Source organism: Carettochelys insculpta, chromosome 3 (assembly GCF_033958435.1).
Source record: "Carettochelys insculpta isolate YL-2023 chromosome 3, ASM3395843v1, whole genome shotgun sequence".
In the NCBI taxonomy this organism is placed as follows: Eukaryota; Metazoa; Chordata; order Testudines; family Carettochelyidae; genus Carettochelys; species Carettochelys insculpta.
The window spans coordinates 152,281,254-152,299,110 of record NC_134139.1 but is presented as its reverse complement, the minus strand read 5'-3'; the positions used below and the strand labels follow the sequence as shown (position 1 = coordinate 152,299,110).

Here is a 17,857-nt window from a genome sequence, read left to right as displayed (position 1 = left end):
GGACATCTCTCTTGACAGAGATCTGTTGACAGACAGCCAGTCTGGATGTTCCAGGGGTCTTCTGTTGACACACAGGGCTTCCGGAACACTAGGCAGCCCTGTCTGCTGTGCTTCCAGTTGGCCTTTTTACTGAGAGAGTGGCCACGCAGTCCAGCCACTCTCTATCAATAGAGCAGATCGCTTTTTCGATCCTCTTTGTGGTCTGGCCACAATCTGGCCACAATCTGTCGACAGATTGCTCCAGTGTAGATAGTAGAGATAGTAGATTAACAGTCTCCCTCCCGCCCCTAAAATACCTCTATTGCCTGGCAGTTCTGAAAGGACAGGAGGCACATGATATGGGTATAGTTAGGCCACAGCTTTATTATGAGATATCTGTTACCTGGCAGTCACTCTGTCCAGTGCAAGTTACTTCATATTCATTCAGTATCTTCCTGGAGGCTTTTGTCAGGCCCCTCCCCCACATTTTCCATTCAGGTCCTCCAACCAACTGTTGCTGGGATCTTACTCTTCCCCTCTACCCTCCAATGAGTGTTAAGGTTGTTTCTCCGCTATGCCAGTTACAGGAAACCCAACCACTGTCCCCCGATTGCTCTCCTGTAATCAACACCATCTTTCTGAGTCCTTTACCAACCCATTTATTTGGTCACTGAATTCCTTCCGTGTGGAGTATTTGCTATGGGTATGTGCCCCACTCTTACGTGATGAGTAGTGACATCATAGTCTAGCTCCCTTCCATACTCACTGTAACAAAAATCCACCAGCCCCAAACCCAATGTGGAAAAGGCAAAAAATTCCTTCCACTCCACCTAGCCAATGTGGTGATAACAGAAAAATTCCTTTCTGCCCTTCTGGATATGAGCAGCTAGTGTGATGCCCACAGCAGGTCTCATCCAAATACCTCTTTTGCCACTTTGAAGGGAAGAAAGGTAGATGCTGCTTTGCTTAGTCCATGGAAAGGGGGCTTCTTCTCCAGGGCTTGCCTGTTTTCATCTTCCAGCCTTTCTGGTGCCTGGGGATGAATCAGCATCTCCATGCTGAGCCACTGTTCTTTGTGCAACAGGGTCTGAGCCCCGCTCCCACTCCCCACCCATAGGGAGATATTCCTCTGCCCCTGGCAAACCAGACAATGCCTCGCCTTTGCTGGTGGTGCACTGCAGGTATTTAGTAAAGATCTATATGATGCTTATTTGTTCATTTCTAGTGGTGGGTTCCATGAGAACCACAGGCTTTTCAATGAGCAATACAGGCACTTTAAGGGGGAGACTTGCAGTTGCTACCAGGGAACAAGGTTAAGAATTTAAAGACCTTTACTTGATATGCTTTTTACAGAATTTCTTATCAAAGTCTATACCTTGGGGGTTGATCCTGCTTGAAGCAGGGGGCTGGACTAGATGACCTCCTGAGGTCCCTTCCAGCCCTGTGATTCTATGATACCTACTGATATCTGTCTCACTGGAAAGTTTTGGTTAGATTCATCGAACTGCTTGCTGTTGCTCTACCAGAAATAATTTACAGTTATTAAATGCTTCTGATCATACCCATACAAATTGGTATTAGTTATTTATTTGGATTATAGTAGCACCCAAATCAATACTGCCTTTTTTGAATAATTTTTATTGTTCAAGAATTCAGCTATTTTTTTAATTATTGTGAAGTAGCAACAATAAAGAATCCTTAGATTTAAGAAATGAATGATGACCTCATCTAAAATTCCATCGCCAGAAACCAGTTGTGATATATTTCTCTTCAGTTGTGATATATTTCTCATTGGTAGTGATATATTTCCAACAGAACTGGGATGGTCTGCACTGCTACTTTTTTAAATAAAACGTTTTTGGGGACATTGTCTAGTCTGGTGTCTTAATCCTGACTGCTGTTGAATTCAGATGTCATTATTTTATTCTCGATGAAATAGGCCTCTCAGTGCTTTAGTCCATTTATTTGTTAACAAATGAAATGTGATAATCTCAGTATTCATATATATGATCTGGTATTTCCTTCAGAAATCCTTTTCTAGAGGAATATTTTCTTCTGTAAATGTGTCAGTTATGAGAATGTCTTACCAGTATTATTTTTTTGTTCAATTTGAAGAAATAATGAGAATTGTAAGGCTTATTTATTTGCTGTTTTATATCCCACTATTTTCAATGGGCCAACTCTTGAGGTCCTTGGTAGGCAACCTTTGACTGAATGAAGTAATATTGAGCAAAGATCTTAAAATTTGTTCTGTGATTTAAAGTTACTTCGCTTTCTACGTCTAGATTTATAGAGCTTTTTTTCTCTTTGTCTCTGAACCTGTCTACACTGCAGTTAAAAACTATGCCATCTAACTTTGGTTCATAGGGCTTGCATTAAGGGGCTCTTTAACAATGGTGTAGACCTTTAGGCTTGGGCTGGAGCCTGGGACCTAAGTCCTTGCAAGGTGGAAGGGTCTCAGAGTTTGGGCTACATATTGATCCAGAATATCTGCAGTGCAGTTAAACAGCTTGAGTCCTGTGAACCTAAATCTGTGGGCAAAAGCCAGCTGCAGGGCTCTAATCACTCTGATGACTAAGCTGGGAGTGAACCTGCCTCCTCATAGCATTTTGGCCATTGTAATGTCCTCAACTCTTTCAAGTGAAACACAGATTTTTTGTGTGTACAAGAAGTGAAAGAGGAGTTTTATTTTCAGTTACTGTACTTTATTTTATTACATTTTATTTTCTTGTAATTAGGAAGTCTACATATACATTCTGTTAATGAGGTGGTATATTGAATAGTTTTGATGTTTTTTTTCCTTTTAAGAGAAATAATTCAGTTCATCTTTAACATATTTTGTTGCATCAAAATCAGACCTGTAGTTCTAGATGCAAGCTTAAAACTCACCTATGGATTGCAAGCTGCATTGATTTCCCTTGTTTACATTACATAAATATCGCTTATGATATACCTGTTTCCATAGTGAAATTTATAATTTCATAACAATATGAAGCATGACACTAATTGAACATTTTGCCACTTTACATAATTTTTATATCTTTTCTCTCTCTGTTACCATAGTATTTCATATAATTTTTTTGATTCTTTTAAACTGATGCATCTTCATGAAGTTTAGCGTCATTTTGATGTCAATAAAAATAAGGGGATTTTTGGACTCCTCTTTTGAAGTGCAGATGCTCTCAAAATCACAAAAGAGACACACTGTTATCACAATCATATTAACTAAATATAGAAATGATTAATTTGCAATAGCTATATTGTTGGCTGTAGCACTTGACTCCTGCAATATACTGTTAGTTGCATTAATGGAATAAGGGTCTGCACTGTAAAACAGAAATGGCCAGAAAGAAGATTTTGATAACTGATTAAGACATTTCCTATTTCTGTATGGGGATACACAACAAAATGTAATCAAAAACCTTTTGATCAGAATCTATATTTGAATAAGCTTAATATTTTAGTGAACAAATATTTTTTCTTTCACCAAAATGATGAGTTGATACTCCCTATACTGTATTCACGAGAGCATAAAAACATGTTTATAACTGCCCCCCATACACTCATCTCTGTTTTCATAGGAGGTTTTGCAATTCCATTTTTTATTATCATGTTCCCATGTTTTAATAAATAAATACATTAAGAACTAGAAAATTGACATTACAATCTAATTTGATAAAGGAGCCTGTCAATTTTTAATATTAAAGTCTCTGAAGTAAATTCAAAATTTTAAAAAAAGAACATGACAAACATAGTAACAGAGAGTAAGCCGTGCTAGTCTATACACTATCAAAACAAAAAGCAGTCAAGTAGCACTTTAAAGACTAGCAAAATAGTTTATTAGGTGAACTTTCGTGGGACAGACCCACTTCTTCAGACCATATCCAGACCAGAACAGCTGTTCTGGTCTGGATATGGTCTGAAGAAGTGGGTCTGTCCCACGAAAGCTCACCTAATAAACTATTTTGCTAGTCTTTAAAGTGCTACTTGACTGCTTTTTGTTTTGATGACAAACATAGGTGTCCACTTCTAAGTATTATCTGAGTATTTAATTATCATTGGTAATTTATTGCTTACATTTTAGAGCGGCTTTGTAATTTGTTTTGGTTTGAACACTATGAAGACAGCTATCTCAGTGCAAGATTTCTGGATTTTTTTGTTTTTATTTGCGTATCATTCACATCACTCATGTCATCTAATGCTTCATATTTATATCTGTTTCACTCACCATCCATCCTGTCTGTGCAGTGAGCTTCTTATGCTGCCCAGAGCAAAACGAGGAAGAAGTGCAGAGTGCCTACATACCACCAGGTAAATACAGGAATTCAATAACCATGATTGTTTGTGGTTAGTTTCTGTGTACTACACCAACCCAGTCACTTCCTTTAGCTTTATTAATATTACAGTAAGTAAAGGACTGTTTACTCTTAACACAATCAAATTGTCATGTAATTATTTTTTTTAAAAAGAATCAATAAAGATGTTTATATATGTTTATTTCAGTAATTCTGATTAGAGAAGCTGAAAGCCTAGTAGTAGAATAAGTGTCACATCTGTAATTCATATGAATATTGTTGCAGCATATAATTTTGTGGTAGATTACCTGTCTAGTCACAGAAGAAGGTCTGGTCTTCAAATGCACAGCATTATTATTGTGATTTTATAAAGCTTCTTTTTGTTTTCTGTTTTGTTTTGTTTTTTGATGTTTGTTTTTAATTGTGTTCTTTGTTATTATATATAAAAGCCCTTACACTGTTTTGACAAGAAACTGGTGCTTGATAAATTGAATTAGATAGTGAACAAATTGACTATTGATGACCAAAGAAAACTCAGAAAAACATGTATGTAGTTTTCTGTTCAAAAACTGATAATTAGTAAAGGTTTAGGGCCCTACTCTTTAAATTTTACTTTATCTTGGAAATTAAGGTTTCAAAAGACTCTTTAAAGCTGTTCAGTCCAGTGCACCACTGGTCTGCAGGATTGTTCCCTACACAACGTTTTTCATGATTTGGTTCCTGATAGTTTTACTTGTACAGGTCTCATCAATGACAGTGGAGAGGGGAACTAATGGTTAGGTTCTTTTACACTGTACAGTACTTAGAAAGTATTATATAGTTTGTAAGAACTTCAGCATTAGTACAGCTATTTAATTAAAGTTCAGGTCAAAATTAAATTAGTACCATGAGAAAAGAACTGCAGGCTAACTTACTGATATTGAGCAAGTCTATGCTTCAGTGTTTCAGGGTTTCAGCATTTAATAAATCTTTTGAGTCCCTGCTTCTCTGTTGTTCCTAGACCCCACTTCCTTTATGTCAGGTTCATGTGGCCATGCACCTTCTGTTCCTTCCTTTTGCACTTCTGGCCTTTCTTCTTTCAGCTTCCTGTTCTGCAGTTCCTTGTCTCTTTCTGAGTCTGCATTTCTTCCTTCCCCTTGCATGGTGTCGATTACTTTAAAATGTCTGAGTTGCAAATATTCTTCTTCGAGTGCTTGCTCATGTGCATTACACAACAGGTGTACATGCTTGCAACATAGAAGCATAGAATCATAGGGCTGGAAGGGCCGGCACAGGGATCATAGGAGGTCATCTCGGCAAGCCCCCTGCCTAAATCAGGATCAACTCTAACTAAATCATCCCAGTCAGGACTTAAAAACCTCTAGGGATGGAGATTCCTTTCTAGGTCAGTAGTTCCCAAACTTTTGGCATCGTGCCTACCTTCTGATTTTTGAGAAACCTTCATGCCCCCCACCTCTTCTTTACCATCATCCAACCCCCCTTTTAACAAAAAATTAAATTCGTAATTTAAAACAAACAAAAACTTTGTACAAAATGTTATTTAAAATTAAAAATAAGCACAAGTAGTTTTTCTTGGCCCTCTGCATATGCCTCGTGCAGCCCCAGCTGGACAGTTGCCTGAGCCCTGTGGGGGCCTCCAGAGCTGCCTGCGCCAGCCGCCCACCCTCCTGAGGCCCACGCTGCCAGAGCTGCCCACCTGAGTCGCCTGAACCCTGTGCCACCAGGGCCAGTCACCTCCCCACTAGCCCCCGCAGCCACCCAAACTGCCTGACCGAGCCCCAAGCTGCCAGGGCCAGCTGCCAGCCTGAGTTGCCTGAGCCCCATGATGCCAAGGCCATCTGCCTGAGTCTCGCAAGCCAGCCGCCCAAGCCACATGAGCCACCCACCCAAGCCCCTCCCCTCCCACAAAGTCAGGCCCCCGCTCCCCCCACTCTTACTCATCCCCCTGACCTGAGCCAGGCACCCCCATCACCCCATCTAGTCATTGGGTGAGGGGAATGACTGGGTGGCTCGCTCATCTGGTGCTCCCCCTGGAATTTCTTCATGCCCCTCCTGGGAGGCACGCCCCTCAGTTTGTGAAACCATGCTCTAAGTAAAGCATTCCAGTGCTTTGCCACTCTCCTGGAAAAATATTTTTACCTAATATCCAACCTACACCTCTCCCTCTGTGATTTCAAACCATTATTCCTTGCTGTGCCATCCATCACTACTGAGAACAGCCTCTCTCCATCCTCTTTAGAGCCATCCCTTCAGGAAGTTGAAGGCTGCTATCAAATTGCCCTTCACTCTTCTCTTCTGCAAACTAAATAACCCCTAATCCCTCAGCCTCTCCTCACAGGTCATGTGCTGCAAACCCCAAATAATTTTTGTTGCCCTCTGCTGAACCTGCTCCAGTACATCCACATCTTTTCTATACTGAGTCATCCAGAACTGGACCCAGTACTCCAGGCTTTGTCTCACCAGGGCTGAGTAGAGGAGAATAAATAACTTCTTTAGATCTGCTAGAAATGCTTCTCCTAATGCACCCCAATATGTTAGTCTCATTGGCTACAAGGGCACACTGTTGACTCATATCCAGCCTCTCATCCACTGTAATCTCTGGGTCCCTATCCTGTAACAATGCTTGGGATTCTTCCATCCCAAGTATAGGACTCTGCACTTGTTCTTCATGAACCTCATCAGATTTCTTTTGGCCCAATCCTCCAATTCATCTAGGTCACTCTGGACCCTATCCCTACCCTCCAACATATCTACCTGCCCCCCCCCCCGCAGATTCATGTCATCTGCAAATTTGTTGAGGATGCTGATTGGGGGAGGGATAGCACAGTGGTTTGAGCATGGGCCTCCTAAGCCCAGGGTTTTGAGTTCCCCCCTTGAGGGGGCCATTTAAGGATCTGGGGCAAATACATTTAAAAAAATCTGTCACAGTTGGTGATAGGTCCTGCTGTGAGTGCCTTTCCAGCTCTACAACATAGGTATCTCTCCATCCCCTCTTCCAAGTCATTGAAAAATGTTGAATAATACCAGCCCTAGAACCAATCCTCGAGGCACTCCACTTGAAACCAACTGCTAAACAAAAATTGAGCCATTGATCACTACCTCTTGGGTCCAATCATCTAGCCAGCTTTATATCAATTTTACAGTCCATGTATCCAATCCGTACTTCCTTAACGTATGGGCAAGAATGTTGTGGGAGACTGTATTGAAAGCTTTGCTGAAGTCAAGGTATATATCACATCCAGTGACTTCCCCATGTCCACAGAGCCTGTTACCTTGTCATAGAAGCTAATCAGATTGGTCAGGCAGGACTTGCCCTTGGAGAATCCATGTTGGCTACTTTTGATCACTTTCCCCTCTTCCAAGTGCTCCAAAATGGATTCCTTGAGGATCCCCTCCATTACTTTCCCAGGGATTGTGGTATGGCTGACTGTTCTATAGTTCCCTGGATTGTCCTTTTCTTTTTTAAAAATGGATGCTATGTTTTCCTTTTTTTCCAGTCATCTGGGATCTCTCCCAATCTCCAAGAGTCTTCAAAGATAATGGACATTGGCAATGACATCTGCCAATTCCCACAGTACTGCTGAGTGCATGAATTCCACACCTATGGATTTGTGGACATGTAGCTTTTCTAGATGGCCCAAACCTCATTCCTTCCCCACAGATGGCTGCCCTCCACCTTCCCATACTGCACTGTTTAGCACCATAGTGTGGGAGCCATCTTTGTCCATGAAGATGGGGGCAATAAAAGCAATGACTACTTCATCTTTTTTTACATCATCTGTCACTAGATTACCTCTCTCATCCAGTAACGGACCCACACCTTCTATGCTAACCCACTTATTGTTAACATGCCTGTAGAAACACTTATTACTCTTCACATCCCTTGCTGGCTGCAGTTCCAATTGTGCTTTCGCTTTCCTGATTACTCCCTGGCATTCTCCTCCTTAGTCATCTGTCCAAGTTTCCACTTCTTATATGCATCCTTTTTGAGTTTAAGCTCACCAAGAATTTCCCTGGTAAGCCAGCCCGGTGCCTACCATATTTGCTTTTTTTGCTGCACACCATGATGATTTGTTCCTGTGCCTTCAATAAGACTTCTTTAAAATACATGCTTCGGTGCCAGCAGTTCTTTCTCTAGCAGTGCCTGTAGGGGAGGGCCTCAAGCAATCCCTGCAGTGGCTCTTTCCAGGTGAGATTTAAAGGGTGCTGTATGCTCCAGTTACTTGCAGTTCCTTCTTGCAGCCAGTGATGGTGCATTGGAACAGCTCTTCTCCAGCTTCGGCTGTTGTCTTCGCCCCATTGTTAGTCATCTTCATAGCTAGTTTGCCCATAGTTAGAGTTAGTATAGCTGGTCCCCTTAGAAACTTTGACCTGGATCAGGAAATGCCCTAGTCCTCAGGATTTAAACCTTGTGATATATGCAAATAGTTTGTGTCAGTCAGTGACCCGTATAGGAGTTGCCTGCGCTGTCTCAGTGAAACACGTCAATGACAGATGCCAAATTTGGTAGTCCTTTACACCTAGAAGGAGCAGAGCATTCAACTTTATACTCTCTCCTCATAGAGAAAGCCCTAATCCTGCACCAGAGCACGTAATGGAGTCAGCACCAACTGCCAAAGTCTCGGTGAATAGTGCCCCGGTGACACCGCCCACCAGTCAGCACACCTTCCCCTCCATAGCCACAACAAAGAAGCAGAGAAGAGTAACAAGGGGCTATTAGCCTCCACCTCCGAAAAAAGGGGAGAGGTCAATTGCCAAGCACAGACCTGTGATGAAAGACTCCCAGGCTCCATGCAATTTGAGGGGCCTGACTCTGTACTGCCCTCTCTGAACAACGGAACATTCAGGTGCCCTCCATGCTGGGGGCCCTATAGGCCATACAGGAAATACTCTGTGCAACTGCATTCCAAGGGAGACGTTCAGCCTTGGCACTGGGCTTTGCAGAGAGGTGGGTCCAGGCACCCACTCACTGGCCCATGATTGCTGGAAGCCTACTAGAGAAAGGCAGGGTCTCCTTCAGCCTTTCAGACTATTGGGCTGGGTCCTGCAGCACAGGGACTCATGGCATGGCTTATTTGTGATCATAGTACAGGCCCTCAGAGGCAAGTGCTCTGCACTCCAAACAAGAGCATCAGCACTGAGGATCCATAAACCCTCTCCACCACTGGGATGCCTCCTCATACAAGTGATGTGGCCTCCTCCAGGAGTGCCCTCTTCCCAGTTGCCATCCAGATATGGGTACCATGGGTCATGCTCCTGCCACTGCTTGACAACTACTGAGCATAGATCTCTTGCCACAGGTATCTACAAATCCACTGTCCACAGCCTATCCAAATATAGCTGTGCTCTGAGGGAGTCTGAGTCCTCAACTGTGGACACATGATCTCAGGCTCTGTACCAATCCCAGCATGCACTCATCATCTCCTGGTTGCTGAGTGGCAGGCATATGTACACCAGCCCATCTTTAGTGCAGGACTACCTGCTGCTGCTGCTGCTGGATCAGCATCTTGTGGTGGGACCTCCAGAACTTCTGGCACTTCAGACAATGCAATGGCACCAATACCTATGGCCAGCTCCATAGTACCACTGGCCTCCTTGGAGCTTTGCTTACCCATCTCACAGGATCCAGTCAGTAACTGACATCTGCGACAAGCACACAACCCTCTCTCCCTCAGCCCCATGCTGTGCTGAACCTTTGGTGGTGGGGTCTCCTTCAGCCCCTCTGAGAGAGTCAGAATTGGCACTTGTACCCACAGCACCAGGCAGGGCATCAGAAGTAGGACGTCCTTCCTCTTCATCCCCAGGCAAAGTGAACACAGCTCCTCCTGTCCCACAAGAGGACACCAAGAGTTCATGAAGAGATGGCATCCAACCTCAGTTTGAGGGCAGAAGATCTGGGAGAGCCCTCTTCTACCCTATTCAAGGTACTTTTGGCTGTGGCACTGCCACTTCATGATGGGGTGACACACATATCACAGGTCCTGTGGCAAACTCCATTCTTCCTGATCTCTATGTATAAGCAACCAGAATGCAAATATCTCATCCCTTCCATAGGTGAGGAATACCTTTACTTTCACCCAGCCCCCAACTCCGTGGTGGTAGAGCCCATGAATCACAGAGAGTGCCACAGAGAGGCTTTGCCGACCCCAGAAAATAAAGAATCTAGGAGACTAGACCTCTTTAGTCAACAAATGCTCTGAGTTGCAAATGTCAGGTACCCCTGGGGAGGGATGACTTCATTTGTGTCAGAATATATCCAGATTTGAGACCTCCCTCACAGAGGCAGATAGAAAGGACTTTAAAGAGCTCCTGGAGGAGGGTATGTCAGCCACCAGGTCAGCTTTTCGAGTGGTCTCACATGCGACAGACACAGCTGCTCAGATCATGACCTCTGTGATTTCCATGTGCAAAATGGTGTGCCTTTCCTGTCTGGCTTCTCGTTCAAGGCCAAAAACTTGCTGCAGAATGTTCCCTTAGATGGCAAGGGCCTATCTATCAAGCAGAGAGATGTCAAACTTCATGGTCTAAAGGACTCTTGAGCCCCCACAGTTGGCTTTTATATCCCAACTCCCAACTGCACTAAATTTAAGCCCCAGTATACTCCTTCTGTCCTCACGCAGAGGAGTCGATTCCACCAGGAGCCTTCACGTAAGTTGCTCAAACCATATAAGAAGGGCTCCTCTCAGGAACCTTAGTCAGCCCTACAGCTAGGTTCATTGAAGGCCAAGCAGTCTAGCAAGCATCCATTTTGATGAAATGCTAGATGATGACCTACCAGTCCACATAATAGATCCAGGTGCCTTCCCCTTCTCCAACCACTTCTCCTGATTTTTCCTAAAATGGGCCTCCGTTACCTCAGATCGCTGGGTCCTCAAAGTCGTCTCCAAGGGTACACCCTACAATTACTCTCCACTTCTCCTACACAACCATCCCTCCTCAGGGAACCTTCTCATGAGCATCTTTTTGAGCAAGGGATGCACCAACTCCTTTGCTCAGTAGCTGTGGAGGTGGTCCCAGTACAATTCAGGGACAAAGGATTCTACTCTTAGTATTTTCTTATCTCCAAGATGAAAAGGTGGTTCAGGCCCATCCTCGATCTGCGAGACTCCACCAGTACCTCGCATGGCTAAAGTTCCACATGGTTTCCCTGTTCTTGAACTGAAGGTAGGGGGAATGTAGAGCACCCCTTTATACAGCATCAGAAGCCACTAGAGGCACTCTCCTCTGGGGTACCACTAGGGGAAAAACTTAGGACAGGAGCTCACACTGCAAGCACGCACACCTTGTGGAATGGACATGAGCAACTCATCTTGAAGAACACCAGTTATGAAACAGATGACTCATGCTGCAAACATAGCAAATGCATTTGCTGCCTGGGGAAGGCCCATATACCTCAGAAATGTCCCCACTGCTCCGAACGGACTTCAAGGTATTTTAGTCCCAGAGAAAAATTCTAACCTACAATGTTACTCTATGGCTACGTCTCCATGTGCTGCTTCTTCCGGAAGCGGCATGCTAATGAGCTAACCAGAATATGACACCATGATACAAATCTTCAAAATTTTGGGAAAGGAGGGTTTCCCTCCAGAAGATCCCCGCGTGCCACACATTTCCACGTGTACTTTGGAGTCCGGAAGAGCTTCTTCTAGACTTCAAACCATGTGCCAATATGCTAATGAGACGCAGAAATTTTGCATCTGTGCCTCATTAGCATCTTCCAGTTAGCTCATTAGCATGCCGCTTCTTCTGGAAGAAGCGGCACATGGAGACACAGCCTATAATTACTTATTCAAGAAGGTTTTGTTGAGTTTGCACACATAGGGGATCCAGCCCTGAAAGTTCATGTCAATTTGCATAATTGAGAAATCTGTGCATATATCGGTTCACATTTACTATAGTATTATGCACACTATGTAAACTTAATTCTAGTAAACACTATTCTGTCTTTACCTATGTTTTCGTTTCTGGCATGCTTTGGGTTTTTTTATTTTTTTTTTCCTTTATTCTGTCACATTCAAGAAACTCTGTTAGGCACTATAAAACATTACCACCCAAGATGCCTTTACTAGAGAATGGTACTCACTGGAATATTTACAGGTAAGTAACTGTTCACTTAAATTATTTAAACAACCATATACACTTAATAATATAGTGGTACTTTCTAGAAAACTTTAATTAACAGATATAAATATAAACCTAATTACATTCAACTATCTAAAATTAACTCATATAAATGACAAACACTTGCAACCTCTGTACTGTCTAGTTTTTTTATCATTAAACTTTACTGAAATATTACAGTTTTCTTTTCCTTATGTCTCATTTTTTTCTTTGTGTGTATGGTTTTGTTTACATGTAAATTTTACTTTAATTTTTATTTGAAATGATTTTACTTTATAAAGCTCAACTCTGCCTGCATGTGCTAAAACCAAATCAGTGACTAGACAGGATATTTCGTTCCTTCGTGATTGCCTTAATGCACAAATACCAAGATTTACAGATGAACTATTGGTTAGGTAAGAACTAAGTAGAACTGCCCTTTCCGTTCAGTATGTGCAATAGGGTATTCTAAAGTATGATGTAATGTACCTTGTCCTTCTGTGTTGGTATAGCATTTCTTACTAGTAATAAATATTCAGATGTATTATTTTAGTATTTCCCATTCCACTTTCTCATAGCAGATATTATTTAGTCTCATTTTATGGCTTAAATACTTCAGATATTTGACACAAACAAGTTCAAGCATAATCTTTCATTTAATTTTATTTTTTAACAAATATTTACTTTGTCATTGACTCAGCTCTTTTACATCTTTATTAATTATATCATTGTGATTCCACATGTTTATGTAAAGAGAACATTATTTTATTATTTAAAATCTAACATTGTGTTCCTTTCTTTGTTTTCTTTTTCTTTCTCTTCTACCTTTGGATGCAATGCACTGGCACTAGTGAACTGCAGCCCTCCCTTGACAGGGCTAGGAGTGCTAGTACCAACTGCTTGAGACCAGATACTAGTTTGCATTCACCAGAACGAGAAAGGTATAAAGTAAAGACTTACGAATTTTTTGTCATCTGTGTTGGTGAACTTTGTCAGTTTTGTTTGTTTCTCCATATGAGTCTTCTACATGTCTGTTCATTCATATTTGCTTTGGTATTTGTTGACATCTTAACTCCTATAATCATATATGCCATGCAAATTGTGTGTTGCAGTTTATAATTGCTTCTGGCTTCTTATTTTCCCTATTTTTAGTTCAAGCTGTTGTCATTGTTTACAAAAGTCTTCAGTATGCTGATGATAACACTTCAGTGTTAAGTGAGGAGTACTATTTGGTTGTTAATCTTCATTATCATCTGCTAAAATGTATTACTTTTATTTCTTGCCCATTCTGCAGATTGTAAAAGAGATGGTGACATAAAATTTACAAATTCTTTGAATTAGTGTGTAAATCATGAGATCAAATTCTTATTTTTCAAATCTAGTAGTAGGCATCCTTCAGTCTGCATAGACTATGGATCGCACCCTTTATAGTAAATTTGTATACTAGTGTATATATTAATTCCCATAAACCAACCAACAAACTACCTTATTTTCTAATCTGCCACATATTTTTGCTTGTTTAAACTGTAAAACAAACCAATTTAGTTGTTTTTTCACTACATAATGCTGTATTTAATTTATATAATATTTAAGAACAAATTTTTTCAGCAGTTTAAATGAAATACAGTTGAATTTGTTAGGTTAAACAGGAACATTTAATGGATGCTTCCTGAACTTTCACCTTTAATGCTACCTTAGTTTAAAGTCACAGAGAACCCAAATATTATTGACAGATTCTGTAATTAGATATATAATTTAAGGGATATTTTTTGAATGGTTGCAGTATTTTTGTCTAAGAGTTCTTCACTTTATAGTGTACAATCTTGACTCCATTGATGTTAGTAGTAAAATTCCCACTGGCTTTGGTAGAATAGGATTTACTCATGATATAAATAATTAATATACAGGATAATAATGTGAATTTGTGCATCAATCAGTCCAGAAAAAAAGGGTATTAAAATTAGTGGAGCACTGTTACTATTTTTGGTGACTGTAATTTTAAACTAAAAACAAATTGCCTTTTAGATTGCATTTATCTTATTTTTGCCATTTCTCTTACTTTTCCATTTACAAATGTTAAAGAAATTAGATTTTTAGTGTTCTTAGGCTAGCTAAGCATTGGTGTCTGTATCTGCAACTATTGTAAATCAAAATAGCTCTGTGCCATTTAATGTCATTTGAAGATCAGGCCCAGGATGTGAACATCTAACATGAACATATATAACAAAAACTAAGTTTTGAGAGAAGGTACGAGCAACCTATAACCAAGGCTTACAACAGTAATATAAAATTGTTGTATATTTCTAGCGACAACAAAAATATTCAAAACAATAGTTACAGTAAGTCCCCAACTTACACGGGTCCGAGTTACATGGCTCCGTAGATACATGGATACAATAAGATTTCAGAGTATGTGAATCCAGAGTACGCGACCCTGCTCTTACACAGCTGACCCCCTGTTCATACAGTAAACCCTTGTTTTACGTGGCTTCACATTGTGCAAAACTCACTTTAACACAACTTTTGCAAAATGTGAAGCTGCTGGGCTCTCAGCCTGCCTAGCTGCCCACAGCTGCAGGCAGCTAGGCAGGCAAACAGCCCCTTTCCCTGCCTTCCCAGAGTGTTGCTAAGCACCACTCTGGGAAGGTTGGAGGAAGGATTTTATTCCACCTAGCTGCCTGCTCCTGCAGGCAGCCAAGCAGACTAAAACTCCCCTGTCCCTTGCTTCCCACAGCAGCGCCGCTTGACAACCACACCAGTTCACCCCCCCACCAACAGCTCAGTCCTCCCAACTCCCCTACGCCCATGGCCTCAGCTCACCCCCCCATGCACCCCGGCTCACCTCCCTCAGCAGAGGACTCCAGCTGCACACCTGAGGCTCCGCTCCAACCCCCACAGACCCAGCTCCAATCCTCATGCCTCCACTCCCCAACCCTGCATGCCCGGGCCCGGGCCCGGGCCCCAGCCTCCATGAACCCGGACCCGTCCCTGTGCGGCTGACTCTGTGTGCATGGGGCTCCAACCCCACCCATTCAAGCATACTGCCCCAGGCAACCAGCTCACACTCCTGTCCACGGGGCTCCGGCTTCAACACACACATGAGGCTCTGGCTCCCAGCCCCCAGCATGCTGCGTGGGGTTCCAAGCCCCACACACTCAACCACGCCAGCCTGGTGCACCCCTTATTCAACCTCCCCACAGCCGCAGCTCACCCCCCCCTCAGCTGTCAACCACCACCGGCGTGCACAGGGGCTCTAACCCCACTGCCAGCTCAACCCATCCTCGCCCCAGTTCCCCTCCCTTCAACACCCTCCCTACCCAGCTCAACCCCCCCATCCCCAGCTCTCCCAGCCCCCATGCACATTGGGCTGCCAGCTGCCAGTGTGCATGGGGGCTCCAGCTGTCAGCTGCTGCAGGAACATGAGGATCTACCCCCCCAGCTAACCCCCTGCCTGAAGTTCAACCCGTTCAACCCCCCCACCCCCTGTGGCCCCAGCTCACCCCCCCCCAGCATGCGGGGCTTCGTCTTCAACCTGCATTCAGGGCTCTCTACACATGCATGTAGGGCTCCAGCTGCAACCCACCACCCCCACAGCCCTGTCTCCAACCCCCTGGCCAGGCTCAAGCAGTATAAATAAGGAATTCCTAACGTAGTCTTCTAGGTTTCTTTCACAAGAATTGTGCTTGTGCTCCATTTTGTCTCAGAAAATACAGAGGAAATGAAGTGTGGAATATGAAGTGAGAACTGCCAGCACTTGCATTTTGAACAAAGTGGAATGGGCTATGTTTAGCGGACTGACAATAAAGCACTTTGGACAGGTTTATTGCACATAGTACTGATGTTTAAACTCTGTTCAGTAGTGTACTTGTCACTTGGAATACTAGATCAGACAGTTTTAGTTTCTTTACAATAGAAGATATACAGTAACGTTCAGTGGCTTAGCCTTACTCTGCCATTATTGGGATAGCTGTTATCATTCTTGTTTACAAGAACTTTTTTCTGCACACGATTGCAGGGTATCATATAGCTGAAGACAGGCTTGAAAAGCTTGCACCTTTGTTGCTCTGTGAGCATCAGGACACTGCATCTGTATAATTTAATCTTAACATAGCTCCATTTGAAGACTGTCAGGCGGAATGCTAGCGCTGGCATTCTGCCTGGTCTTCTCATTAAAGACACTACCGTGCTGTCTTCTGTTACTGTATTTGGCAATGGGTCAGTACAGATGGCAATCAGGACTCCATAGCACATGCTTAGAAAGTTTCCCTTTTTCTAAGTCTGCTTAAATAAATTTCTATGCTGAATTAGCAATGGCAGGAAATGCTGAAATACGCATTGCAGTTCACTGAGTGCTGCAGGCAACTTCATTTAAACAGCTGAGTGGCATAAGGGCAACATTTTTGTAGCTGGCAGAAAAGAACTAAATGATTTGAAATGTGTGAAGAGTCCTAATGGAAATAACAGAGGGCTGTTTAAAACACTGTGCCAATGAATTACAGGAGAAGGAAAGGACAAAGAATGAGTTTGGGTACCAGGGGGTGAAACCAAGTCATTGGTCCTAACTACACATGTGAACACAGAGCTCTCTAGCACAGCATGCTATATAGATCATGCCTGATGAATTCCCCACTCATCTGTTAACCCGTGTGCCCATGTGCTCTGCACATTCACTTACCATGACAATTAGTATTCATTTTGATTGAAATTCCTGGGTGATGGACATTGCTGCAAAATCTATAGCAATTTATATAGCAGACAGTAATTCTGATACATCAATAAAAATGCTCCAGTGCCACTGTCCCTCAGAGCTTGTCTATATGGTGGGGTAATGCATACTACAGGGTAGTGATTTCCAAAGTGCACTAACATCCAGAATGGTCTGGTTATTACTTAGTCCTGCCTTGAGTGCTGCGGACTGGACAAAATGACCTTTACAAACCTATCTCGGTCTCACTTCGGTGATTCCGGGCTGTGTACTACTTAGTTCTTATAGACCCTGCTGGCATGTACTAAATATTCCGTATTCCTCTCTAACATAGCACGGCTTGAAACAGTACAGCATTTGAACACACTAGTGAATCTTCAGTCTTCATTGACCAATTAATGCAAAGCATATTAGGGCACATTAGAAATCTCACTCCCATAGTCCACACTATCCCATTGTGTAGAGAAGCCCATAGGTTTCAGGCTACTTTTGTCATTGTTTATCTGCCTAGGCCTGGTATTTTTTTATCTCAACTGTAATTTTCACTCTGTCACTCTGAATTCAGGTTATGGTTTGGTTTTTAGCAGGCCATATTATTTGCATCTATAAATGTCTCTGCTGCCAGTCATTGTGGTATCTGTAGCTCCAATTTTAGGAAAGCACATAGCACATGCTCAAGTATACTTTTCTGACTCGGGGCGTAACATGAGTGTATTTCATTGAGAAGACACCATTCACATAGTAACAGAGAGGTAGCTGTGTAAGTCTGTACTCCAAC

The 17,857-nt window shown here is 42.6% G+C and overlaps 1 protein-coding gene across 42 annotated transcripts in view; it reads left to right on the top strand.

The window, feature by feature from the left end:
• The window catches only part of RIMS1 (regulating synaptic membrane exocytosis 1), a 423,063-nt gene that overhangs the window by 254,158 nt on the left and 151,048 nt on the right, over positions 1 to 17,857 (top strand). For 17 of the 42 annotated variants that reach the window (XM_074991019.1, XM_074991017.1, XM_074991026.1 and 14 more), the window contains 4 exons: positions 4,228 to 4,290; positions 12,294 to 12,371; positions 12,677 to 12,790; positions 13,226 to 13,315. In XM_074991019.1, the coding sequence (XP_074847120.1) occupies positions 4,228 to 4,290; positions 12,294 to 12,371; positions 12,677 to 12,790; positions 13,226 to 13,315 (345 nt within the window). The remainder of the gene's footprint in view (positions 1 to 4,227; positions 4,291 to 12,293; positions 12,372 to 12,676; positions 12,791 to 13,225; positions 13,316 to 17,857) is intronic. The other 25 variants (XM_074991028.1, XM_074991029.1, XM_074991035.1 and 22 more) reach the window with 2 other exon arrangements.